The following is a 27734-nucleotide window of genomic DNA, read 5'->3' on the forward strand; positions in this document are numbered from 1 at the left end:
TTTCTCAGTGCTCGTGGAGCAGAGACCTCCAGGGGAGCAGGCAGGACCAGGTGAGGCAGTTGCTGCTGCTGGGTGCACAACAGAGGGTTGGGGAAATTCTAACTCATAACAATAGGTGTGCCCTCCAGAAGAATTGGCATCCAAAGCTAGGGAGAAATTGTCATCATAATTTAATTAAATACACCAAACATTTGTTAAGCATTATTAGCTTTTGTTTAGTCAAAGATTAAACCCACAATCAGATTGAAATTTCTCTGAGACATCAGTGAATGGAAGCCATGGTACAAGAGGCAAAGACAAGTCGAGATCTGAGGTAAAATCCCAAATCATTCCAGCGGGTACATAAGACACACAGATTTGGCAAGGAGGTCGCAGTAACTTGGAAAGACATCTTTTAGTGAAGTACCCCAGTGATCCCAAATCCCTGGCAACTAAACAGTATGTGCACTAAAAAGTATATTTTTTAAAATTTACAACTTAGATGTTTGGATAGAGGGCATATAGCTGGGAAAGAAAGCAAACATAAGTGATGGAATCAAAATCAAGAAAGATATTGAAAAACTAGAACAATGAGAACAAATCTAATAAGATGAAATTTGATGGGAACAGATATAAAGTCTTATACTTAGGTCAAAAAATCAAAATAAAGGAAGTAAGGTTTGATTTGAAGCAATACCTCTGAAGAAAAGGTCTATGGGGTTTTCATGGGCTTTAAATTCCAAACGATCCAATAAGTGACAGGGATAATCAATACAAGTGTATATGATTATATGCTGAGTTAAGAGAGACATACTATCCAGGGCTAGGAGTGGGGAGGAGGAAAGAAGAGACTGCTAGTTCCATTGTGCTCTGCTGTGGTTAGACCATATCTAGAGTAGTGTATTCAGTTCTGGATGCTATGTTGACAAGGTAGAAGGTGGCCAGAGAAAAGCAACAAAACTGATGAGGGACTGAGAGGGACTGAGGGGGACCATACGAAGGTCAGCTGAGGGAACTGGGTATGTTGAATTTAGAGGAGAAAAAACTTTTTTAAAAAAGTATTTGTAAGACTGTTGCTTAGAAGGGAGATTAGACTTACTCAGTATGTTCCCAGAAGGCAAAACTATATGCAAGGGAGGAAGATGTAAAGAGATAAATTTAGACTCAATTTAACCATTAGAAGTATCTAAAAATGGGATGGGCTTCCTCAGGAGGGAGTGGATTTCCATGTCACTTGGAGGTCCTCAAGCAAAGACCAAATCACCAGTTTGGGGGATGAATTGTGGTTCAAGTTGGGATTGGCCACGTTGGGCTTTGAGATCTCTTCCAACCCTGAAATTCTGCATTTCTGGTATGTGTCAAAGCCACAGTATATAATTTTGTATTTAGTCAAATTTATCCAATTGTCTAAGCTGTTTTAGTCAACTGATGAATGGTGATGGAAAAACACTGAACAATTTCTGCTATCTGGTTTCTCTTTTGATATTCATTTTTAGTTACTAGAAACCTTTGTCATTATTACACCAATTCTATTGAGAGTCACTGTGCACTGATAGATAGAAAGCTAACCATGTTCTTGGAGACTTGGAAGACTTGGGTTCAAGTTCTTCCTCTTACACATACAGACTGCATCACCATGGGCAGTCATTATTGTATTACTATCAAGAAAACCAAGCCAAAAAAAAAAAATGAAACAATGTATTGATTTCAATGGGCTTAACTTTGAAAGGAAAAATAGATGGATGATGTGTTTTCCAAGAGAAAGTAAGGAACTTGTATCAGTTTGACAGTGGTCAGTTTCCATGTCCCTAAGGTTCCAATATGCCTGTTCACCTGTCCCACTACTTTTCTTTCCCTTACTTCTTTACTGCTGCTGATTTAAAAGTTTGCCCTAATCCAAATCTGAATTTTTATTACAGAACTAAAGCTCTTTCAATTTCATTCTGATTAAAGCATTTGATTAATTAATTAATGTATTTGATTAATAAAGTTGGTTTAGACTTTGTGATTCTGGGGCTATATATCTTCTTTATTTATGTATATTCTTTCCCTAGTGAATTCCCATTGTTGTTGTACGTGAAAGTCAAAGGCAATAATAACTAGTAAATAAAGTGTTGATCTGTATGAAAGAAGGCTACTGGTAGCGCCTTATGCAGACCCAGTCCCTATCCCTGGATGACACTAAAATTTCCTTGTATTTTTCACTGATTACATGACTCCTCCAGTCCTACTCGAAAACTTTATCATGGCATGGAGATTCTCAAAGGCTTCAACAAATTTTTTTTTGACTCTTTGTGACCCTATTTGGGGCTTTCTTGGCAAAGATACTGGAGTGGTTTGGCATTTCCATCTCCAGTTCATTTTTTTTCCCATATAAATTTATTTATTTTCAGTTTTCAACATTCACTTCCACAAAATTTTGAATTTGAAATTTTCTCCCCATCTTCCCCTACACTCACCCCAGGACAGCATGTATTCTGATTGTCCTTTCCTCCATTCTACAGGCCCTTCTATCACCCCCCCTCCCCCCACCAATCCCTTTCCCTTCTATTTTCCTGTAGGGTAAAAAAGATTTCTATACCCCATTGCCTAAATATATCTCATTTCCTAGAAGTTCTTCCTCTGAGTCTGCTTTTCTTTCTTTCTTTCTTTCTTTTTTGCTACTGGCCTTGTTTTTTTTATTTCAGACTCAGATGCAGGTGGTTAGTATGCTGGATTTAGAATCAGGAAGAGTTAGGTTTGAATTCTGCCTCGGACAATTACTGAGCTGTGTGACCCTGGGCAAATCACCTTAACCTCTCTGTTCCTCATTTTCCTCATCTGTAAAACAAGGATAATATTAAAACCTACCCCTCAGGGTTGTTGTGAGGACCTTAAAGTGCTACATAAATGCTATTAGTAGTAGTGATAATGCTTAATTATTTGGGGCAAATGAAGGCAAAACATACCTAGAGGCAACATATATGATCACGAAATCAATAGGCCAAATGTTCAGAGAATCAGTTTTACTTTTCAAACTTCCCCCAGAGAGCTGCTACTTTTGACAGTACTTTTCTCATGAAGTGGAAAATCACTAGAATGTAGTTTGGGGAGGGATACTTCCCAGAAGGTTAGTGACAGATCAAGTCCCTGATTTTTCATAATTAGGGGACCAATGGGAAGGTGATAGAGAAGATAGAGTTGGGGGGGGGAGGAGGTCACTGAAGAGAATTCGAGGGTTTTCTTTTACTAACTTGTCTTGGGCTCTTGGGAAAAGAATGTATCTTCCCTGTGCCAAACCTTCCCCATCTACCAATTAGGACTAATTATGTTTTCACTTATCTTCCTTATGGGAATCTGTTGTAAAACTCATAATCTGGCAAACTGTATAACTGAGCAAGTCACTTCAGTTTTCTGAGGGCTCACTTACTTCATTTGTAAAATGAAGGGATAAGTTGGAATTTACCTAACTTTTTGAGTGCCTCTTCTAACTGGAAATGGGAAAGGAAGGGAAGGAAAGAGGAAGGGAAGGAAAGAAAGAAAATGGGAGAGAGGAAAGGAAGGAAAGGCAAGAGGAGGAAAGGAAAGAGGGAGAGAAGTGTGGTTTGGGGATCACAGGATTTCCCAGGCAAGGTCAGGGAGTGAGTCTAGGATGAGCTGCGGCTGACCACTGCTTCCCATTCCAGGTGTGCCCTCTGGAAGACCCATGCCATAGACCCATTCTCACTCAATGAACGGAGAAACAGAGTGGGCAGAGGAAGCCCATGTGGTGTTCACTGGTACAGAAGCAAGCGTGAGGCCACATGGTCCAGTCCTCCCTTTCAGAGTCAGGGTTAGTTCAGATTCCTCAAGGTTATTTCCCTACATTCCCCCTCATGCAGTTTATGTGTGAGGACACTTGTGAATGGGACACGAACTCCAGGGTATGATCTGTCTGTCACGTTCCCATCCTTCTGAAACCAAGACGTGCTCAGGCCATGCGTGCTTGTCTCATCACAAGCTCCAGCAGCCTGGGATTGTCCTATTTTTCAAGAACATTTGTGGAAGCAAAACAAGATACCATGATATCCCTTCTTACAGAAGGAAGGAAGGAAAAGAAGGAGAGAGAGGGGGAAGGTGAGGGAGAGAAAGGAAGAGAGGAATGAGGAAAGCAAGGAAGGAAGAAAAGGAAAAAGGGAGGAAAGAAAGGAAAGAGGAGGAAGGGAAGGAAGAGAGGGAAAGAGGAGGGAGAGAAGAGAGGAAAGAGGGAGGGGAGGAAGGAAAGGAGAGGGTCAGGCATTTCTGCCCGCAGTCGCCCTGGTGACCCTTCCTCTAAGCCCCAGCTCCATGACCACCGCGCCCCCCGGTCCCAGCGAAGGCACAAGGAGGCACAGTCCAACGACAACGTAGCCCTCCGCCCAATTAAAAGCCACCAGGCGCGGCCCAGGGAGGCCCGGGCGGGCACGAGCCGAGTTACAAGAACGCAGAGCCGGGCCCGGGAGGACCAGCCCGCGCCGCCGCGGCCTGCAGAGGCCCCTCGGGGCCGGCCAATCAGACGCCGGCGGATCCCTCCGCTCCGGCAGCCAACCAATCGGCAGCGACCCCCGCTCGGCCGCTCATCCCATTTAAGGAGCGCCTGGGAGAGCCAGGCTGGGTCGGTGGTGAGGCCGGCGCCTGCGTGTGGTAAGGACCGTCTCCTGCGAGGCCGGGGCACCATGGCTACCTTCCTCGTGCTGAGGAACCAGGCAAAGATGCCCATCCTGGGCCTGGGCACTTGGAAGGTAAGGGCGTGCTGGCGCCTTGGGCCAGCCTGGGGGCGGGGGGGGGTGGATTCTCGGACCCCGCGTTCCCCGGTGGGGGTGCATGGCAGGGGGTCCCCTCGCCCTCCCCAGGGGGCCGGCTGCGTGCAGGCTTTCCCACCTCGTGGGTGGAGCTGGGGGCTGCCGAGCTTGCACCGGGCCTTTGGTGAGTTTTGCATCGTGGTTCCAGACTCTCGGGGAGACCCCGGAGGCCGCGCCGGGGGGAGTGAGGGGAAGGCGCTCTGCAGAAACGGCTGTTTGTCGTCCTTACAGCCTCCAGAGGCCGGTGCTGCCCTCGCCCCGTGATGTACATGAAACATGGGGCAGCAGGGAAGCGCCCTCCCCCAGAGGGGATCTCGGGTGCGCTTGTGCGGAGCGCAGGCCGCAGAGGACCCCCACAAAGCCCCCCAAAAGGGGCGCCGGACGTGCCTCCCCGGCCGGCTGCGGCCCCCGGATACCGAACGGGACGGCTTGATCGTGTCCTCTCCACCCCTGCCCCAACCTCCAGCCCTTTCGGATCGAAGTCTCTAGGGGGAGGGGCCCCGGGCTCTGCATCCTGCTCTGCGTGGGTTCGGTCCGGTGACCCGCCTTGGCCCACAAGTCCTCCTTCCCCCCGGGCCTTCCGGCCCCCCCCGTTGGAGCCTGCCTCCAGCCCCCGGCAGCCTGTCGTCCACAGTGGGCGTGCCGTCGGTCTGCACCCCCAGAGGTGCTTACTTTCCCTCTCCGCCGGCTACACGTAAGGATCCCTCCGATCTCCCCAGACCGGAGGCTCGGACTCCTCTCCCCGAGACGCGGGTGCTGGACCTCCTTTCCGCGGAGCGCCCCGGGGGCAGCTCGGCGCGGGTTCTGGGCCGTCTTTGAGAAGCAGCGGAAGGTTGCGGAGTCCTTGGCCTGCCAGCACCCTGGGAGATGGCGATCAGAGACACGGGTCAGGTGTGCCAGGGCAGGCAGCGGAGGCTGAAGGCTTGCCCACGTGCCGCAGCGGGTGATTTCACCTCTGCCACGTTTTGGGTTAAGTGGTGCCTTAGGTCCCTGCAGTTCTGATTTTCTTGGCAAGGACAGATCCCGGAGTGGGTTTGCCATTTCCTTCCTGTAGCTCATGTTACCGATGGGGAACGTGAGGCCAACGGGGCTGAAGCGACTCGCCCAGCATCACGAGCTGGCAAGTGTCTGAGGCCAGGTTTGGTCCCTGGAACCCAAGTTTGCCTGACTCCGTGACCCCCGGGCCACCTAGCTGCCTCTCTGTTTTTAGTACAGGGTGCTTCATAGCACTTGATCATTACCTAAAATTGCCTGTGGTTAGTATAGAACTTTCTTCCTCCCCCTGGAAAAACTTGTGCAGTAAGTTCATGAAAGGGCTCCTACATCCTTATAATTGGGTTGGTTAAGGAGAGGAACCCAGTTTTTATAAACTGGTGGAGGGGTTAGGAAACATGATTAGCAAGTAAACATAAATTTGTGAGCAAGATTAAACCCTTTTGAAATTAAGATTACAGCCCCATTAATAGTCCCATAAGGAATTTACTTACACTCTACTGGACAAGTAAATGTAAGGAATATGCTTGATAACTTGAGGGGGAGGAGAGAGAAAGTATTGACTAGTTATCGGTGGAATTAAGAAATGCCCCTCTTAAGGATGGCACATTAGCTGGGGCTTGAACAAGGGAGAGACTGAGGGCCCAGAGGAAGTGCATTAAAATCTGATTGGGACAGCTGCCTTATCCTCTTGGTCTTTGCTATTCCTGGAGCTGGAAGAGAAGTGCAAGACAAACGTTTTTTGTTTGTTCTGCAAACATTAATGCAGAATACTGCTAGTTGTGGGAGTGTTCAAGTTAGGTCACCACTTGGGGGGTATGCCTAGTAATTACTGGATAATTCCTAAGTTCTTAAGAGAGATGTAAACTGTGTTACATAAATTGGGGTTAGGGTAAGGTATGAGGCATTGTCTTGGGAGAGGCAAAGGGAGCTGAGAAAACCCAGGTTCGGATCTCTCTTTAGACACTTACTGGCTGTGGGGCCCTGGGCTGGGGGTCTGGCTGGGCTGTGACCAGCTGTTAAGATTTTAAATTGCAAAGGGGTCTTCAATCTGCTTTGATAGTGAATATTTCTTCATCCGGGTTTTCCCCATATCCATACCATGAATGGTCCACTTGTTATTCCTATTAACTTAAATCTGGTCCTGAGGCTGGACAGCCTTCCATAATGCCGTTGGTTCTTCCCTTCTCTTGTATTTATGTACTCCTGGCTCACTGTTGACTGTTACTCATAAAAGTTTCTAGTTAACATAGCTTTCTTCTCTAGGAGAGCTCATTCTTGGTCTTTGAAACCAAATGATCCTGTTCTGCTAAATTAATTGGGTTAGAATTGAACTCCCTTTGAGCTGTAAGAATTCTGGAAGGGTTATTTTATTTTTTTTGCCAAATTGAGTTGATTAAGAACACCCAGGCCCGAAGGTCGTATATGACTTTGGGATAGAGATAAACTGATAAAATATAAGCAAATTTTTTTCTTCATTTTATTTAAGCCCTGCCCAGATTCTTGTCCTAGAGAGACTCGGAGTCCTCTTCCCCCCAGGAGACACTATCAGAGCTAGGAGGCTCTGGGGGAAGTTGATGAGAATCTTACCTCTCATAATCGTCCAGTGCTCTGCTTTTTTCCTAGTCTGACCTCCTTAGAAAAAAATCAGCAATTTGGGACAAAGGAGCCTTCTGAAGTTTGATTTCTCTTTGATGAAGGTGGATTAGACAAAACCCTGCTGTCTTTGTCAAGTCATCCAATGAGAGATCAGACCACTGCTGACCACCCCGCAGGAAAAGTGACCACTGGAGGCAGAGGGGAGGGAAATGGAAAGAGTCAGGAGGGATTTGAGTTCTAGTTCATGTAGCTTTTGGGTAGTGTCAGCCTCTGGGAGCTTCTGGGTTTCCTCTTTTGCAAAATAGAGATAACAGCACCTGTAGTACTCATATCACAGGGGTGTTGTGAAGCCCGAATGAAACTGTGTGGAAAGTGCTTTGCCAACCTCAGAGCGTTACATATGGGTGCCTGTTGTTGTACCAAAGAAACCTGGGCAATATTGAACATGTGCCAGGGATAGATGCCACAGAAGACATTGCCATCGAAAGTTCTGCAGGGTGACTAGTATGGGCCAAAAGGTATATATCATACCTTTCATAATGCCTTTATAGTCTCCTAGACGAGGGGTAGGAATTGTGCGTGTATGTGTGTGTGTTTGTGTGTGTATGTATGTGTATGCGCTAAGTTCAAATCCTGCTTAAGACACTAGTGTGTGACCCAGGGCAAGTCACTCAACGTTGTTTGTCTCAGTTTCCTCATCTGTAAAAAGAGCTAGAGAAGGAAATGGCAAACCACTCCAGTACCCTCACCAAGAAAACCTCAAATAAGGTCATATAAAGAGTGAGACATGACTGAAAAGCTCCAACAGCTTCCTAAGTCTAGACTCGGTGCTAAACACTGTACCACCAACTGCCTCCATGGATACTGACCCTTTTTCCTTCCCTATGCTGCATATTTCTTCCTTTTCCTGACTCTTCATCTCAGTCTTCTCTTGCCCAAGGATTTTGGGTCCTCTACACCATAACAACATGAAGTGCTTTCCAATGAAGACTGATATATATCATATCCCCCTGGCAGTAGGCCTTGAAACTCATTTACAGGGACAGTACTTTTACATAATTTACTGTACAAATGGAAAATAACCCTTTGTGTTTAAGACTCCATCAAAAAGGCCTTTTATCTTTCTGGAGGAAGGGTTCTGCTTGAAGCAAGACTAATTAATCCGTAAGTGGGAGTTAAAGTGTAAATTCTAATCTGGGCTGAGTTGTTTGCTCAGCAAACACTCCCACTGTCCTGGGTCGGGGGCTCGGGCCAATAAACTAAAGGTAAAACTCTCAGCTCCTTAGGCAGCCTGTTTGGTTATTTAATGTTGATAGATATGCTCTGATTGAATTTGAAAAACATTTATTATGCACCTACTGTGAGTAGAGCTAGGCAGTGTAAATTATTTGTTGGATGACAGGCCCCACAAAAGCTAGAATATTGGGCTAGATCTAAAAAGATGAAATTTAACTAATTTATTTTAAACTTAAATACACGATAAGAAAAAAAGCATTATAAACTTAAATATAAAATAAGAAAAGAAAAGCATTGCCATGTGCATAGCAGAACAAAAGAGAGGATTTAAAATATGCAATAGATTGCCACTTCAAGAAAGTCTATATAATAAATACCATGGATTGTGTTCAGAGATGTGTATCTTTGCTTCCTTGTGAGTTTTCTTATATATTTATATGTATATATATACATATATACACACACATACATATATACACACACACATATCTATAAAATATACACACACACATATATTAATACACATACACCCAAAGATATATACCTGCATATACATGTACATATACTTAGATATCTGTAATCATACTCATATGTAGACATGTACATTCACATTCATCTGTGTAAGACCATACTAGTTCTCCTCTGTCTTTGCGGGTGGATAACCACTTGCTTCATAAGTAATAAGATGAAATTTAATAAGAAAATCACTTTTCAAACTTGGACCCCAAAATCAGGTTTCGTACGTGTAAGAAAGTGAAAGAGAATCTAGACAGAAGTTCATCTGAAAAAGGTCTGAGGATTTTAGTGCAAGTTCAGTATTGGTCACCTGTTGGATTAGCAATACAAGAGAGACATAGTGTCTAGGATTATTGAAGTGGTAGGACTGCTGTATCTGGAAGCTGGAATATTGGGTTTGATTTTGAATGCCAAGTTTCTGAAGGACATTGAGAAACTCGGGAACATCAAAGTCAGAAGCCATATGAAAATTGATTAAAGTATCTGTAGATATTTTTACCCTCAAAAAGAGATTTGAGGAAATGCAAGCTATCCTGGCATTTGAAAGTTTCTCGTGTGATTGTCCTTAGAGTGCAAAACTATTGAGAGGAAGTTAACAGTCTTAACCACATAGAAGGAAAAATTCCCAACAGATGAGTGCTACTCCTTTAGAATGGGCTGTCTTGAGAGGTAATGGGTTCCCTTCCCCTGTGAGTCTTCATTCAAAGGTTAGGTGACACCCAAATCAGTAGAATGGATTCTCATTCAGGCCCCTTTTTTTGGACTAAATGATGTCTTGAGATAACAAGGCCCTTATTCTCCTGATGTTGAGATGGTCATTCTCAAGGAGTGGACCAGGGAAAGCTTGCTGGGATTGCATTGGGGTTTTCAAGAAGAGGAATTTCATAAGTAGATTCTGTTATAGTTACAAAAGTTCCAACAGTGGTGCTCCGGAAGGTATGTTACGTGCTGCTGGCTGTAGCCGCTGATCTTGAGACAAATTGATGGGTCACTGCCATTCTGTTAAGTCCCATATGTACTTTGCTAAGCACCCTAGGAAACGCATTGGATTTGGAGTTAGAGGACCTGGTTGTGAACCCCAGTTCTGCTATGACTGTCTGTATGACTTCAGATAAGTCATTAAACCTCTAGTCCTCAATTTCATGTTTATAAAGAAAAGGGGTTGGTGACCTTCCAGAGATAGAAAATTATGGTCCCTTTTTTCTCTAGTGGGGGGGGGATAAGGCCTCTACATATGAAACAAGTAGAAACTATTAAATTTTAGATAACCAAGAATGGATCACATGGCATAGGCAAAATTGACACTGGAGATCAGAGGATAGAAGCAATTGGCAAAGTGTTCATGGAAAAGGTGAAAGATGTGCTTTTTAAGCACATAAGGTCATAGTTTAATTTTTATTTATTTTGAGGGGAGGCAGTTAGGGTTAAATGACTTGCCTGGAGTCATACAGGTAGAAGTTATCTTGAGGGTGGATTTGAACTCATGCCCTCCTGACTCCAGGGCCGGTGCTTTATCCACTGCACCAACTAGCTGCTCCTATAAGATTATAGTTTTAGAGTTAGAAGGGGCCTCTATTTTCCACCTCTTCTGTCTTTACAAATGAAGAAATTGAGACCTGGGAAGTATTGGGTGACATGGCCTTGGGTAACCATATAAGTAGTGACAACCCAGATTCTAACTTTGGTCCGTAGGCTACCTCCACTGCATCAAGTTGACCTCCCATTGTTTCTGGTCCATTATAAAGATTTTCTTTAGATATGGGCTCCAGAATAGAAATAATTCCCTCTCCTTAGGATAAGTTTTTAGCTCATATATTATATTACTTTCCCTTTCAGTCCCCTCCAGGCAAAGTGGCTGATGCCGTGAAGGCTGCAATTGATGTTGGATACCGCCATTTTGACTGTGCCCATGTCTACCAGAATGAGAATGAAGTAGGTGAGGCCATCCAAGAGAAAATCAAGGCAAATGTTGTCAAACGAGAAGACCTCTTCATTGTCAGCAAGGTATGCAATTTGACTTCTGGACAGGCTGAGGGAGTTTGAATTCATGTCCTGTTCTGTGGAGTCTTTTTTACTCCAATTAAACCCAAATTCTTACCTTGATAGTAGCATTGATTTTAGACAGCAGTGAGTGGGAGGACCCATCCACTGTGGAATCAAGGGGAGCAGGTGCTGTGGAGCGCTTAGACCTAGGTCAGCATAGATGATGCCAAGGTCATCCACTTCATCTCAGGTCATCACCAGTCATCTTTAATTCTGTCCTGCTACTGGACTTTGATGACTGTAGAAGAGAGAGTGAAGCTGATGACTTTGTGCAGCAGCCATATCTTGCTTAAATCCTGATGTCATTGGTCCTCTAAAGGAATTAACAGCAAAAATAAACTCATTTAAGACATCAAATCTATGGTCTTCAAAATAAATTCAGTGATAGATGTAAAAGGAGAAAGTCCATTTTAGATTATTTGAAAAGTCAACAGTTTCTTTGTCTCAGGACCTATGAAAGGCCAAGAGAGGCCCTTCCTCCTGTAAGTAATTCTAATGAGTGACAGCAATGGGTGCTTCATTGTTTTCTTTTTTGTAGCTTTGGTGCACATACCATGAGAAAAGCTTGGTCAAGTCAGCCTGCCAAAAAACTCTGAGTGACTTGAAGCTGAGTTACTTGGATCTCTACCTTGTTCATTGGCCTACAGGATTTAAGGTATGGCTATGCTATCCAGCAGCCCCTATTTCCAGAGCAGATTGAAATGTACAATGCAGTTTCCAAAGGTAAACAGAATGAGACCTTCCTGAGAATCAGTTGGTGGGCAAATCGATTTTAATCTTTATTTTAGAGCTAGAAGAATTTGAGGTTCTAACATTTGGTGACTTGCCTGTGACCATCCAGAGAGAAATTATCAAAGCTCATGAGACATGTGACTTTCTTCATGTGTACTTCCTTGTCCTTTTAGGACCTCTAATTTCTCTGTCTAGTACATTAATATCTTACTACTGAACATGTATATAGGGTTTTTGCTTTGGGATTTTTTTTGGTCAGCAGTGATTAGAAATGAGCCTTCTGAGAAGAATCTACATCTGAATATTGGGATTCATTAAACCGAATTGGCTTATTGGAGGCACTGGTTCTTTATCTGTCTAGATCTATTTATCTATCTATCTAGATCTAGCTATGTAGATAGGCAGATAGATATAGATAGATAGACAGATAGGTAAATATATCTATGTAGATAGATATGGATTTGTTCCCAAACTACTTAAAAATAGTAGATGACTACTTAAGTTTGGTATAATTTTCTATATGATCCTTTCAGAAAAAGGAAAACTTCCTAAGGAAAAATGTCTATGAATTTTTATTTATTTCAGTGTGTCTTGTCTATGAAATTCAATTTATGTCTTGTCTGACAGGCTGGAAAGGATATGTTCCCATTGGATGACAAGGGCAATGTAATTCCCAGTAATACAAGCTTTTTGGATACATGGACGGTAAGAACAATCACTGTTTTAATTGGACTCTTTGGGATGTGACTTTGGGAGAATCATTTGACATCTTTATTGGAGTCCTGTTGTCTCCTTGGATCTTTAAGCCTTGTGTTTGTGTTTCCGTTTGAACCCCTGTTCAATTTTTTAGTTAGTTTCCTATTTTCTTAGCAGAATCTAGCTTGACTTTTATTCATTCATTCATTATTCATTCATTCATAAGCCCTCAAATGCCCTGTGTTAAGTGACAGGGGAGATACATCTTTTAGATGATGTGGTCCATATCTTTATGTAGCTTCAAGTCTTACAGGGGAGATAAGATACAAACACAGATAACTGTAGTATTCAACATTATATTAGATGTGACTTTGGGTCAGAAATAGAATGCAGGGTCCAAAGGAGAATGTTCTTGTCAGATGGACAGACAAGACTTCAGGGAAGAGGTAGCATTTGAGTTGGACTTTAAAGGATAGGAGAGCTCAAACAGATAGGAGGAAGGGACATTCCAAGACTAGGAAATAGCTTGAGTAAAGGCAAAGAAAAAAAAAAGGTGAGAAAGTAGAATAATAGAGCCACTAAAGAGTATTGAGCAGAAAAGCAGAATGGTCAAAAGAATGGCTAAGAATGATTCTGGCCTGTGGAGTAGATAGTAGTAACCTGGAGAGTGAAGAGAATAGTTGTGGCAGACCTGTTAGGAAACTCATGCACGTGTGCCAGTGTATAATAAAGAGGACGGGTACTAGGATGGTGAAATGAGGCATTCAGCAAATATTATTAAGCAACTGCTGTGTGTTAGGCATTGTGCTAAGTCTCAGGGATATACAGAAAGGCAGAAGACCACTCTCCAGGAACTCACAGTCTTAATGGAGTGGACAACATGAAAAAACTATATAAACAAGGTATTTACAGAATTCATTGGAGATAATTAGCAGAAGGCACTGTAGCATTAAGGGCCATTACGAAAGGCTTTCTGTGGAAGGTGGGATTGGAGGGTATGTGGGAGTTAGGGAATGTAAGATGTAAGAAGATTGGGAAGATAAGGGGAAAGTTAGGAAGGGCCAGTAGGAAAGGCTTCCTCTGGAAGGTAGAATTGCAGGGTATTCGGGGGCTGTGGAATGTAAGAAGATGGGGAAGTGGGAGGCAGATCATGAAGAGCTTTGAATGACAAACAGGATTTTGTCTGGTCCTGGAGAAACAAGAAATCACTGGAGTTAATTGAGTTGGGAAGAGAAGATGGTCAGATCTTTGCTTCTGGGACATTAGTTTGTCACCGAGGAGTGAATGAATTAGAGAAGAGACTTGAATCTAGCAGACCCACCAGCGGGTTATTGCAGCAGTCCATGCATGAAGTGATCAGGGCCTCCCTCAGGGTGGTGCCAGTGTCAAGAGAGAAGGGGGTATATTCAAGAGAAGTTATGAAGGGAAAGTGTACAGACTCTTGGCAAAAAAATTGAATACAGGGAGATGAGAGAGTGAGGGTCAAGGAAGACGTGTAGATTGTATGCGTGGATGCTTAAAACTATGGTGGTAACCTCAATGGTAATAGGGAAGTTAGAAATGAGGCAGGTTTTAGGGGAAAAAATCATAATGAATTAAATTTGGGGCATATTGAGTTTAAGATATCTACAGAAAATCGAGTTCTAGATGTCCCATTGATAGTTAGAAATACAGTTCCGGAAGTCAGCAAAGAAGTTAGGACTGGATGCCACAGATACTGCAGAGAATTAATTGGTAAGACTGGTCCCTGTGATTGACTCCTCCCTCTCCCTCAATTAAATCCAAAGTATCAAGCATGGAGAACTAGGTAAATGGTGATCTTGGGAAGGAAGAATGGAATTAGGAGGAAAAGATTTCAGGTTCAATTTTTGGTATTTTGAATTTGAGGTACTAGTGTGCATATTAGTTCTGTAGTCAGTGACTGACAGCAGAATCTTAGGGTGAGACCCTGAAGCACCTTTAGAGAAAATCTAGGAGACTAACGCTCTCATTTCACCCATCATCGTCATCATCAGAGCTGGCATTTTTATAGTGCTAATGATTTTCAAAGCACTCAACAACTGTCCCATTTGATCCTCACAATAACCCTGGAAAGTAAGTGCTGTTTTATTATTCTCATTTTACAGATCAGGAAACTGAGACAGTCAGGTAAAGTCACCCAACCAAGAAGTGTCTGAGGCCAGATTTGACCTAGTCTTTCTGAGTCCCAAGTCTAGCCACTTTCTCAGAAGGGGATGTAGAGATTAGAGATACAGATTTGGAAGTCATTTGCTCAGGAATGGTTGCAAATTACTTGAGAATGAATGGGTTTGCAAAGGGAAAAAGTAGGTGGCCAAACAGAGATCCTTGGGCAGCACTTATATCAGCTTTGGGAGGATAACAAGTTGTCAGTGAAGGAGATGGGAAAAATGATGAGGTAAGAGTAGAACCAGTGAATACTGGGTATCTAAGACCATGAGTGACGAAGCATCCAGCAAAAACATGAGAGGTCAAGAAGGAAGACTCAAAATCGCTTTTATTTTATTTTTTAAAACTTCTTGTAGCATTTGTCAATTAGATGGTTTTGGGGGAACTTTGAGTCATTTCTGTAGAGCAGGAGGGAGAAAAACCAGATTAATAGAAGCTGAGGAGAAAGTAGAGGTTTAATGAATTATCACATAGCCTGAAGAAAGAACGGAAAGCTTTGTAGAACTGGGTAGATATGAGCTTCCTCATGGGAAATTAGGAGTAAGCAATGATGTGTAAAGGATGGAAGAATAATTACCAGAATAAGATCTTGGGAGGAGGCAAAAGGGAAATGACATCTCTTCACTAACCCATTCTGGTGGCTAGCTGTTCCCTACACCTTCTCATCTCTTATCAGTCTTCCTTACTGCATCCCCTCCCCAACCCTCAGCCGAAGACCTTGCTTCATACTTTACTGAAGAAAAAGAAACAGTCCATTTGTTTAGTGCTCCTCCTCCTGTCTTATTATTCAGACATCTTCCGCTACTTTCTTCTCCTTCACTCTGGTCTCAAGAAATGTTTTTAGTCATTCATAAACCTTCCTCTTTTCAGGCCATGGAAGAGCTGGTGGATGCAGGACTGGTAAAAGCCATTGGAATCTCCAACTTTAACCATGACCAGATTGAGAAGCTCTTGACCAAACCGGGGCTGAAGTACCAGCCAGCAGTTAACCAGGTAAACTCTAAAGAGAAGATGGTGCCCTTGACCTGTATTTTTGGACCATATGACCCTGATATTTCATAGACATTTAACAGCCGGGAAATAGGTTTCATGGTATCCTGTTTTAGGAGCTCGATGCTAGTAAGAGAAGGGATATGGGAGGTTGGTGTTGCCAGACTCCAAGGACCAAATCTATTTTGACAAACCTTGGAAAATTAGAGAATCTTAAAAGTCTTTTAGCCCTACTGTGACAGTGATATCTGGGCTATGGCTCCTACTGTAGAGAGTTCTCCTTAGAAAAGCTCAGCCTAAATCATCAATAGGAAGAGAAGGATTTGGGGTAAGTGGTTGAAGGTGAGATCAGGGTGCATCCTGGGGCAAGTCATTCACTTATTTCAACATTTGTTGATTTACAGATCGAGTGCCACCCCTATCTCACCCAGGAGAAGTTGATCGAATATTGCCAGTCCAAGGGCATTGTGGTGACTGCCTACAGTCCCCTTGGTTCTCCAGATCGGCCATGGTGAGGAATCTAAGGAGTCATAATTTCCTGTCTTCTCACAAAGGATAGCAGCAAAGAGAGGCAATATTAATTCAGCAAATCCATCCAGTTGGAACCCATTGTTGGGGCTATCTACGGGGAAAGAGCGGACTCAGGATTTAATCATCGATTATCTCATGGAATAGCAGTACTGTATAGTAGTAGATAGAAGACTTTTCCATGTAGTGAGTACTTTACACCATTGCAATAACAGCTCTTACTTCTCCTTCCCCCTGAGGAAGAAAAAAGAACTGAAAGGGACCTGCTAGAGGAGGGCCAGTTTTACATATTAGGAAACCAAGGTCCATAAAAGTTATAAGTAACGGGCCTAAAGTCACACATTTAGTAGTTTGCAGGCCTAGGATTTTAAAAATGAGCCTTCGGCCTCCTGGCATTTTTTACTTCATGCTATACTGCTGTCAACAAGATTTCTTGCTCTTCTAAGAAAGTTATAGTGTTCCAATATTAAGAAAGGTTGTACAAAGATCTAAGGATTGAAATCCCAACTTAACTCACTGATTGTATCTTGGGATACTAGGGGAGGTGGTGGGAAAACATTTTCTTTCCCTAGCACCAAATGGAGCAAATAATTACTTAATGTAAAGGGGTTCAGAGAGGAATCATGAGAGTTATCACTTTTATTTAAAATGAAAATGACATGAAATTTAAAAGTCAAAAATTTATTAAAGATTAAAATTTAAAATTAATTAAAATGCGTAAAATAAGAGTGCTTGTTCAATTTAATATCTTCTCTTTCCTAGGGCCAAGCCAGAGGATCCTTCTCTCTTGAATGACCCCAGGATCCAAGCCATTGCAGCAAAGCACCAAAAAACTACAGCGCAGGTACCAGAGGGTTTGCTGCCCACTTACAGGCCTTCATGCTTCTGTCTTTGCTAGCATTAGCTGAAGGTTCTGCTTGAAGCTTCCTTTTCATTCTTCTCCCACCCTCCTTATTGCCTTCCTCCCCCAATACTGCAATCTTAATAAGCTCAGTTCTGTTCCACTCTTCTAAATGTAAATGGCAGAAGAAAATGCTTTTATTCCATGGAATGATTTGTCTTAAAGAGGAAGAAGGCCTGATTCAAGTTCCTCGTGACTCCAGATAGACCAGGGGAGACCAGTGTCTCTCTTTCTTTCTGCAGGTTCTGATCAGATTCCATATCCAGAGAAAAGTGGTTGTGATCCCTAAGTCAATCACCCCGTCACGGATTGCCGAGAACTTTCAGGTAAGATACCCATGGACCTTGTGTTTCCTCAGGGAACAGGAAACATGCTGGCCAGTCTCCTTCTGTTTGTCCTTAGAATAGAGGTTTTTAGCCTTTTTTGTATCGACTCCATTGGCAGCTTGGTGAAGCCACGGACCCTTCTCATAATAATGTTTTTAAGTACTTAAAAAGTAGAATTGCAAAGGATTGTAATTATGCTGTAATTAAAATATAGTTATATTGAAACATGCTTATCAAAATACTATTCGAATTACATTAAAATTGTTGTGTTATTTCAGTCACGTCCTCCTCTTTATGATCCCATTTGGGGTTTTCCTGGCAAAGATCCTGGAGTGTTTGCCATTTCCTTCTCCAACTCATTATACACGTGAGGAAACTGAGACAAACAGGGTTAATAAACGTCTGAAGTGGGATTTGAACTTGGGAAAATCAGTTTTCCTGACTTCAAACACAGCATTCCACTGTGCCACCTAGCTAACTCTTATATATAAAAATATACTTATCCTTCTTCCCGCCCCACCTCCCAAAAAAAGAAAGAAAAGGTTGTAGAACCTAGGTTAAGAATCTCTCGTCTAGACTGTAGTCATTGGTGTTCCCACAGTAAACTCCCAAGTAAGTAGCTTAGACATGTGATCTTAAGAGGAGCACACTTGAACTGTTCCAGTGGCTCATTGTTGAACTGATTAGGAACTTTATTAGATCACTGTCTCTCTGATCTTCCATTTTTTCCTCTCTGTTGGCTCCTTTCCCTCTGTCTACAAACATGCCTGAGTCTCCCTTGTTCTAAAAATAATTCCTTGACCCTGCAGTACTCTTAAGCTGCCGTCCTTTCTCCATTCCGTTCCCCACCAATCAGCCTTCTCCCCTGCCCCATTTATAGCCAAATGTCTGAAAAGAGTAGTGGCTCCCACTTCTTCGCGTGTTCACTTGGGCCCTCTAAAATCTGTGCCTGTTACCCAATTGATGTTTCTTCTACTTCACTTTGTTTTGTTACTCTCTAACGCTTTTTTAAACATTTTATTTATTTTTAGTTTCCAACATTCACCTCCATAAGATTTTAAGTTCCAGACTTTCTCCCCCCAGCCGCCCCAGGTGGCGTCTAGCTTGATATAGGCTCTAAATATATATGTGTGTGTATACATGTATAATATTCATATTCGTATTGAACCTCTTTTCATATTTGTCATTGCAAAGACAAAGGGAAAAACCATGAGAAAGAAGAAACAAAAATAAAAAAGAAGAAATAATATGCTTCAATCTGCGTTCAGACTCTAGTTCTTTTTCTGGATGTGGACTTTGGAGAAAAAATTGATAGCTGTTTTTCATGATTTCATTTCCAGATACATCCCTCTCTCCTACTCAAAGAACTACCCTTTATAACAGAATAAAAAAGAAATGAGGAGGTTGGGAAGTGATTCAGCAAAAATAATCAGTGTATCAATTGAGTATGACAGTGAATGCAATGTTCCATGTCCCTTGTGCATTTTCTGTGGAAGGTGTGGGGTACAGGGAGGGGGTCATTCATTACCAATCAGGAAAGGCTTCATAGAGGAGGTGGCATTTCAGCTGGGTTTTACAGGATGAGTAGGCAAAGAGTGGGAAGGGAGAGCATTCCAGGCATAGAGTGTAGTCCGAGCCAAGTCAGAGGTGGGAGGGCACATTAAATATTCAGGGGACAGAGGAATCTGGTTTGTCTGAGTTTGTCTGGAGGTGTAGAGTGCATGGTGGGGACAATATGAGGAAATAATAACTCCCTTTTAGACATCACCAGACAGTGGAAAAAAAAGTACTTTGTTCACCATAATCCTAAGAGGTAGCTTAATGGAAAATACTAGTCATTCAAGCAATTCAAAGTTATCCAGAGAAACCCTCCCCATGATTCCACATGACCTTTTACCATTGGGAGCCTTGGAAGGTGACACATCTCTATCACTAGAAGTCTTTAGGCAGAGGCTAGGTGGTCTGTGGTCAGCAGTGCCATAGAGGGGGCTTCATGTTTCAGGTGGGAATTGTACACTATGACCTATGGAGAGTCCTTTCCCTTGCCTCACATTTTATAATTTTCACATATGCCTTCTTAATTCAATTGTTTGAAGTCTCCCTGACTTCATTGGTTTGGATTTTCCCTTCACTGATAAAGATCATAACCCCAATATGGTTTATTAAATGGTCCTTAAAGGTACTGTGGTTTGATCTTCTCTGAGCTCTCAGCTAGACTAGGCTTCCCATGACAGCCTATAACTGATCCATACTTGGTAGTCATTGAATTCCATAAACACCTGAGGCCCTGCCTTGACATAAAGCCAGTCTTGGAAAAGGGCAAAGCTAACCCAGAATTTGGTTTTCCATAATAGCATGTTATCTTGCGACTCAGATGTCCCATGCATTTGTCTGGTTTCTGAAAACATCTCCCGTTAGGCATTCTGGAACAGGCCTAGAAAGTCTGCTTTTCTGGTGCAGGTTGCTTGTAGAGATTTTTATGTGATTCTGCTAGAATCGTTGGCAAAACTGATCTCCATACAATTTAGTACAGCCGTTTGAATTTTACTTTTCCAGTAGCTAGTTCATGTGGTGAAAGCCAGCTCAAACCTTGTGGTTCTGATCCTTTTAACAATACAGCTAAAAGCACAGTACCTAATTAGGAACTCCTGGTATATTGGAAACTTCAGAGAATTTAACTCTTCACATTCCCCTTGCTGTTTCCATCTTTGTTTAAACTCTGTATTTGATATAGACAGTACCAGCAGTGGGCTGAAGGAAGATGCTTATCTGTGAGGATCTGACTTGTAAAGTGAGCCCTTCTGGTTAAAGATTTGATCTTCACCAAAGTCGATATGTAAGCCACAGTTAAGGATGCTTTTCTAAACTGGCACCGATTCTATTATCATTTCACTTTTTTAAAACTGATACTCATTTTATTTTTTATTTCAAATTTAAGTCTCATAAAGGGAAAACCTTCAGTGTTACTACTTACAATGTCAGTTAGCAAATTGTTATATGATTGTATACTTAAGAAATTCAAATTACTACTGAGAAATTAAAAAAAACCTAAACATTTTAAAGTACCACAGAAGGCAGAACTCTCAAAACTTTATTTAATTTAAGCATTCAAACAAACAGAAAATGCCTGATTTGTGCAGAGGGTGAACAATACAATTTTATATATGAAGTCTTGAACCTAATTTTTAGAATTTATTATTAGAATATGTTCAAAGCCTGTACATCCCATTAGAATCATTTACATTTAACATATATGATTGCCTGATCTTGTTGCTTTCTCAGAATTTTCCACTCCAATTAATTCTCCTCCGTTCTTAGGAGTACCTCTGTACTTTAAGGATCAAATCCTAAACGTGACTATATAGCTGTTTACCCTCATTCTAAGTAGATGCTTTTTATTATTAAGTTCATGGGCCACCCAAGTGGACTTGCTTAAAAGGTGTTTATGTAACTCCAAATGTTGTATTGCGCTTGTCCTTCGTTTTCCAAGAAAACCATGACATCAGAGAAATGATGACATGGTCCAGGATGCAGTGAGAGACCTTGGCCTTTTCACATAGTCACTTTGGGAGAGGTAATGCCCATTGAGTGAATAGGCCCCTTTAAGAAGGGGTCAGGGAATGGCCCTTTTAATGAGCAAAAGAAAAAAAAATCAAACTAAGAGGTAACAGAAACTGTTAATTTGCAGCAAAAACCTTGAGATAGGATACAAGTGTATAAGTGCTTTATCTCAGATCGTGTCCAGACGGTGCATGTCTCATGAACTGTCTACCTGTTGTTTGCATTTCAGGACATACTCTGCACACAAGTGTTAATCTCAGATTAAATAATAAATTTAAGTAAAATTGGATTTTCCTTTGAAATGGTCCTTAACTTATTTTTTTTCAAAATAGCTGATTGCACTGAAATTTTTTTCCTTAAAACAAAAGATGTTTCTTATTTTTAACCTTACCAACTGATAGATTTATAACTTTGTCCCACAAACTTTTTCACTTTGTTATTCCCGTACCCATTCTGAGATATTTCTGAGATATTATAAATGAGTGCTTAACTATTAGAAAGGGGATGACAAGCTCAAGAATTAATTTACATAGTTGCCTCCAAATTCAGATGGCAAACAGTAAGATCTTATGTACTATCTTCCTATAGCAGTTCAGAAGTGCTAAAGAATTGCAACAAAATTCATTATGTTTTTGAAAACTCATAGCTTCACCTGCCCTGGTTAGAGAGATTTGCGATGAAAGGAGCAGCAAAGACATGGCATGGTTCTCAAAACTGGGGCTCCAGGCCTAAGCCTAAGGGTGCAGAATGACTTAGCTAAAGCATCCTTAGTTCTGTATGATTTCTGGTAAGAATTGTATTTACTATTTGGAATAGCCAGTCATTTGGCACAGCTCTGCATCATTCACAGAGCATCATAGCCAGGCATTTACTGGCAGTCTTTCTTCTTATTCCTCAGTAGAAATTTATGAGCGTTAAGTCCCAGATGACTATTTTAAAACTCTGTTCTTCTAGGCTTTCCACTGAAATACGTATTTGAAATTCACACAGAAGCACACACTCAAACACAGGGCTGGTGATAGCTGGGTTTCTATTCTCAGTAGACTTCTCCAGACATCACACTGTAGACATACAGAAACATGGAACTTCTAAAAAAAAAAAAAAAATTTAGGGGCTATAAAAATGTGCATACCCTTTGACCCAGGAATATCGCTTCTAGGACTATATCCCAAAGAGATCATAAAAATGGGAAAAGGTCCCACATGTACAAAAATATTTATAGCGGCTCTCTGTGGTGGCCAAGAACTGGAAATCGAGGGGATGCCCGTCAATTGGGGAATGACTGAACAAGTTGTGGTATATGAATGTAGTGGAATACTATTGTACTATAAGAAATGATGGACAGAAAGACTTCAGAGAGGCCTGGAAGTCCTGACCTGTTGTTGAATAAAAGAAGCAGAGCCAGGAGAACACTGTAAGCAGTAACAACCACGGTGTATGAGGAATTTTTCTGGTAGACTTAGCCCTTCACAGCAATGCAAGGACCTAAAACGTTACCAAAGGACTCTTGAGGCAAAATGCCATCCACATTCAGAGAAAGAACTATGGATCAATATTTTTATGTTTTGTTATGTTTTGTTTTATGTTTTGTTTTTTCTCATGGTTTCTCCCATTCATTTTAATTCTTCTTTCTCATGACTAATGTGAAAATGTGGTTAATAAGAATGTATGTGTAGAACCCATGTAAGATTGCATGCCATCTCAGGGAGGGAGGGAGAGAAAATTTAAGATTTGCGGAAGTGATTATAGAAAACTGATAACAAATAAGTTTTTTAAAAAAATTTAGACTATATTTTGGTGTTGTTACTTTTTTGTCCAAGTGGGAAGGTGAGCTTCCCTACTCTTTAATGGAAAATACCCCTCTCAGTCTAAGATTGAAGGAATACTTCAAGGTTTAAACACCCTTCTAGCCTCCTCAGAGGAAATAAGTCCTCTAAGGTTTAAGAACACCTTCCTGGTGTTCGTAAAAAACAAACAAACAAACAAAACAGCACTGGGACCTCCTCCTCAGAGAAAGTAAATTTCATGAGGTTTAAGACTTCCTAAAAAAGGGTATTAATCCCTCTTGGCATCAGAAGCTGAGATTCTCTTCCCTTCTCTCTCCCCCCCCTCCCCCCCTTGAAGAAGGAAAAATTTTTTCAGGGGTTAAGTCCCCTCTTGAAACTGAGCCCACCTTGAGAAAAGGAATTTAAGATTTTAAGTTTCTTAGGGGGTTGCCCTTAAGAAACTTATATAAAAGGGCTTTATATTGTCAGTTATTTTAAAATTATCACACTGAAGACAAAACGGCACCCCAAGACACATAGACAAAATTGTAACTTTTCCTACCTTTTAGCATCCTTCCCCTGTGTGAGGCAGCCTTCTTCTAAGGCAGCAGACATTCTACAAATAAATAGTAAAAGCAACAAACTTTGCTTAGACCAGTTGAAACTCCTAGGTCATTTCTCCAGCTGTGATTTAGAGTGGCTCACTTCTTAAAGAAGGGACTATTTCCATGGTACCCAGATTTTCTTGTACAGATTTACTCTTTAGCCTTAGTGATCTTTTCTCACCACATTTAACTTGGAAAGCTCATGTCCCTGGAAGGCATTCTGAAGTTTCACTGTTATCCTGCTTGTAGAGTATTTAAATATCCCTTATAGTAAATAATACTGCTTCATACCTGGAATGTATTTCTTCCTTATCTCCATCTCTTAAAGTATCCAAGTTTCCTTCAAAATTAGGCTGAAGTAGCACCTTACATATTTTTCCGAAACTTTTATTTTTTATATTTTGTTATTTTCGTAATATTTCCTCAATAGAATATCATTTCCTTTGAGGACAGGGATTATTTCATCTTGTTGTCTTTGAATCCTCAGTGCCTTGCAGAGTACCTGGTATGTGGTAGATCAGGTACTGCTGTTTGATTTCAGTTAGTTTCTTATGTCCAGGACTCACCAGAAACTCTCTCTCTTTCATTTCAGGTGTTTGATTTTGAGTTGACTGACGAGGAAATGTCTACTATACTCAGCTTCAACCGCAACTGGAGAGTCTGTGCCTTGGCCAAGTAGGTTTCTCCTGAATGTAGTCCACCTATTTCAGTCATCAGCGGAACAAAAGCCTGTGTACCCCTGGAGGTCCGTGACCCTGAAACTATAGTCAAGAGAAGGTGTAAAATGAGCTCCAACGTTCTAAGGAAAGGGCATGGTTGGTAGCCTCTTATGAACCACCCCTCATGTGGCTAGGACTGTGCTAGGAAATACAGCTGCTTCAGGCCATGGCTAGAGAGCCACATTTCAAATGGCTTGGACTAGAAATAACCAGGAAATCCTTTGAAGTACAAATGCTGAATTTATCTCCTTGGAGGGGTAGCAATGGTGTATCTTTTATGTTAGATGATGTGAGAAGTTAATGATATGTGGTATTCCCATATCTTTATCGTAAGGCCATCTAGTCCAGTTCTAGCAAATATTTTATAGTTGAGGAAACTGGAGGCCTAAAGGGTTAAGTCTCAGGGGTCAGAAGGATAGTAAACATCAGAGGTGGGATTTGAACTCAGATCCTCTGATTCTAGAACTATTGTTCTCTACCATACCTTGCTGTCTTCTATTAAATGTCCCATTGCCATCTAATTTCAGAACCTGATGGGAGATATGAGACACATTGATCCCAAAGGGTCCTTCAGTCTTTCCTTTTGAGGCAAAGTAGCTGATGGCTCACTGGATAGTCTGGAGTCAGGAAGAGCTGGGTTCATTTTGTCCCTAGACACTTCTAGCGGTATGACTCTGGGCAAGTCACTTAACCTCTGTTTGCCTTACTTTCCTCAACTATAAAAATAAGAATAGTTATAGCACCTACCTTGTAGGGTTGTGAGGATTAAATAATATTTGTAAAAAGAACTTAGTATAATAACCTGGTACAATCCCTTTTAAGTTTTGTTGTTTTTTTTTAAACCAGCTCTTCTACCTCTAAACCTAAATGTAGTTATGCCCCAAAGTTTAGTTTTTAGTTTTGGCTTTTTGGTCTCTGTTCTCTCTCCCTTAGATATATCTATCCCTTAAAGTCCCATGCCTTAAACGATCTGTACTTTCCATAGCTGATGCTCATCTGAGCATCATCCAAGTGTTGGAAAGGCATCATCTTGTCTAAAATAGAACTTTTCCTTTTCCCTGATCTGCTTTTTTCTTGGCTAATGCTGTTGCTAGACAGTCAGACTCAAAACCTTAGGGTGATCTTTGACTATTGTAGATGTGTGTGTGTGTGTGCATGTGTTTATGTATTCATGTATGTATGTGTGTATATATGTACAAGAATCAGAGATGTATATGTGCATGTGGTGTGTACATATAGACATGTATATTTGTATATCTTTCTTCACCCTCCCTACTTTACCCTCACTCCCATCTTTATTGGAAAACTCTTGTTCCAGGGTATCTTGTAAGTTCAGGTACCTACGGAAGGTTTTTGAGTAGAGAAAATAGTCTGATCAGTCTGTGAGTAAGAATTTTTTGAGCATCTACTACGTACCAGATACTCTGATTGATAAAGAGCCCTGATCAATGCAAAGAAAGACTCAAAAGTTTTCCCTTCCCTCCTTTTTTCCACTTTTTTTTGCGGAGTGTAGTTCTCCCCACCATGGAATTTTTACTCCCACCTAAATAGATCCTTCACTGCTCCTCTCCTCCCCTACAACTCATCTTGGGCTTTCCCAGCATCCCCCTCTGACTTCTTGAATGATTCACTGTGTATCTTCCTGGCTTGTAATAAGAGCTCCCATTTATATAGCATGTTATGCTCTTCAGAATGCTTAGTTTGCTGAAGCCCCGAGAGAGAAGTAGTAAAAGCACCATTTTACAGATAAAGAAACTATTTAAGGGATTTCCCCTCTTCCTTCCCACCATCCCCACCCTCTCCAAGGTCCTACATAAGCAGCTGAGAAAAGATGGAAACCCAAGTAGCCTGAATCTAAATCCAGTGACTCTCTCCATTGATACTTCCCATTTCCTGTGACGCTTTCCAGGCTCATCTCAAACCTCATGTTTATAGATTTGCCCTGTCTTTCCTGAGGTGATCCGAGTCTTCTCGGAACTCCTGTAACATTTGTCTATATTGGTCATTTGATAGTATATTGTGGTGCTGCTGGTGTTTGTTTTAATCTCCCCAAGAAGACCAAAAACTCTCTGAGGACAGGGCCTTGTATCCTGTACTATTTAGCAACCTCATAATGCACAGTGTAGCCCTGGTGCACCTAGTAACTGGTCCTCAGTAACTGTTGACTGATTTGGCATATTATATCATTAGGTTAAATTACTGCCTTTAAGGGACTAGCCTTTATAACTCATGCCCTGGACCATCTTTTCAGGCCTTAATTATATTTTTGTCTTTTATAATGTTAAAAAGTATACATTCCACCATCTTTCTGTCTTCATTATGGTCAGCATCCCTATGTTGAAAACACATTTGTCTCTTTTTCCCTTGTAGTGCTGCTTCTCACAAAGATTATCCCTTCCACGCCCCGTTTTGAAGTTCTGGCTAGTGCTGCCCAGTGTCCGGATGACGGTCACCTGATGTTTCCAACTCTACCTGACCTCTGCTTCCAAGATCTGAGTCAACCGCTGAATATTGCCATCAGATCTCAGCTTAATTTAGTAACTCCTAGTTTTCTGGACTTTACTTCCTGCCCAGCTGGGAGGAGTACAGAATGACTACCCCCTCTCCATGTGGGCCCTGCAACAAGAATTATTCCACCAGCAAATGGTGTTCTTTTAGTAACAAGCAGGTTTCATCAGCTTGAAATTATAAGCCCTACCTTCTTGCTTTAAATAAAAAAAAACCCAAGCCTTTCATGTTATCTACTTAGTGTGATTGTTTCTAAAGTGAGCTGCTCAGACATCCACAGCCGTGGGCCCCTGTCCAGCTGGAACATGTACAGGAAACAGTTATTTACAGAGCAGCTTAAAATATATAAAAGATGAACTTAATAACAAAAAAACATATAAATGAAATATTAAGAACCAAACACACTTCATTCCTGACTTCCGAGGGTGTGCCAGCTGGGAGAGGCTGGTGGACAAAGTCCAGAAGAGGCATGGCTCTCTGGCAAAGAGATGTGGAACTTGGCTGCCGCAATCCCCCGTCACCCACAGCCCCCTTCCAGGTCTGAATCAACCTGGGTGTTTATCTTAGCTCCTTTTATGCTTTGAAGTCTTCTTTTCAGTAGTCTTTCTAGTACGTAGGGGTCTGCACATAGATCCATTCACATTATTTGGCCCAGTTTTTCCTCTTGAGTGATAGTATGTACTTTTATACTTCCTACAGGACAACACCCACATAGTCACAACTGAAAGACGGTGAAAGGGTGGCATGGGAGTATGCTGGGATTTGGATGATATTGGTGCCATTAATTAGCTGTGACTAACATACTCTTTGGGTCTTACTTTCCTCATTTGTAAAATTAGGGACTAGACTGGGTGTCTGAGGGTTCCTACTGCTTTAGGAATCTGTAAATTCCACCCAATGTTTCTGTCTTGTGAAAAAGTGTCTCATGGGGCTCACGCAAGCATCTTCCAGCTGATCAGTGAAGTGAGAGCATAGCAGGGTTTTCCCACTAGGCCAGGCCATTCTCCCTACCCAAATATTGTCTATTGTGCTTCCTGAAAATGTTCTACT

General features: G+C 41.8%; 1 protein-coding gene and 1 long non-coding RNA gene across 3 annotated transcripts; one reads left to right on the plus strand and one right to left on the minus strand.

Annotated features, from left to right (window-relative positions):
* Positions 1–4026: 4026 nt before the first annotated feature.
* On the plus strand, positions 4027–26916 carry LOC140533225 (aldo-keto reductase family 1 member B1-like). Of its 2 annotated transcripts, none has more exons than XM_072652703.1 (10): positions 4027–4718; positions 10959–11126; positions 11704–11820; positions 12525–12602; positions 15651–15773; positions 16175–16281; positions 17061–17142; positions 17442–17525; positions 24050–24132; positions 26547–26916. In XM_072652703.1, exons 1-10 carry the CDS (start codon positions 4653–4655, stop codon positions 26587–26589), a joined length of 951 nt encoding a protein of 316 aa, XP_072508804.1. In that variant the 5' UTR covers positions 4027–4652; the 3' UTR covers positions 26590–26916. The 2 variants fall into 2 exon arrangements, with proteins under 2 accessions (XP_072508804.1, XP_072508805.1); XM_072652704.1 differs by lacking the exon at positions 4027–4718 and adding an exon at positions 5126–5669.
* LOC140533226 (uncharacterized) lies at positions 21156–24110 on the minus strand. The gene is made up of 3 exons (XR_011976847.1): positions 24024–24110; positions 23415–23468; positions 21156–22174 (listed from the first exon to the last, which is right to left on the minus strand). It is a non-coding gene; the product is annotated as an uncharacterized lncRNA (long non-coding RNA).
* Positions 26917–27734: the final 818 nt, after the last annotated feature.

Source organism: Notamacropus eugenii, chromosome 3 (assembly GCF_028372415.1).
Source record: "Notamacropus eugenii isolate mMacEug1 chromosome 3, mMacEug1.pri_v2, whole genome shotgun sequence".
Classification (NCBI taxonomy): Eukaryota; Metazoa; Chordata; class Mammalia; order Diprotodontia; family Macropodidae; genus Notamacropus; species Notamacropus eugenii.

Excerpts from the sequence above, each read along its gene's own strand:
- LOC140533225 (XM_072652703.1), top strand. The coding sequence starts at position 4,653 with ATGGCTACCTTCCTCGTGCTGAGGAACCAGGCAAAGATGCCCATCCTG. Across the intron at positions 11,821-12,524 it reads ATTGGCCTACAGGATTTAAG|GCTGGAAAGGATATGTTCCC; the intron begins GTATGGCTATGC and ends CTTGTCTGACAG. Across the intron at positions 17,143-17,441 it reads ACCAAAAAACTACAGCGCAG|GTTCTGATCAGATTCCATAT; the intron begins GTACCAGAGGGT and ends TTCTTTCTGCAG.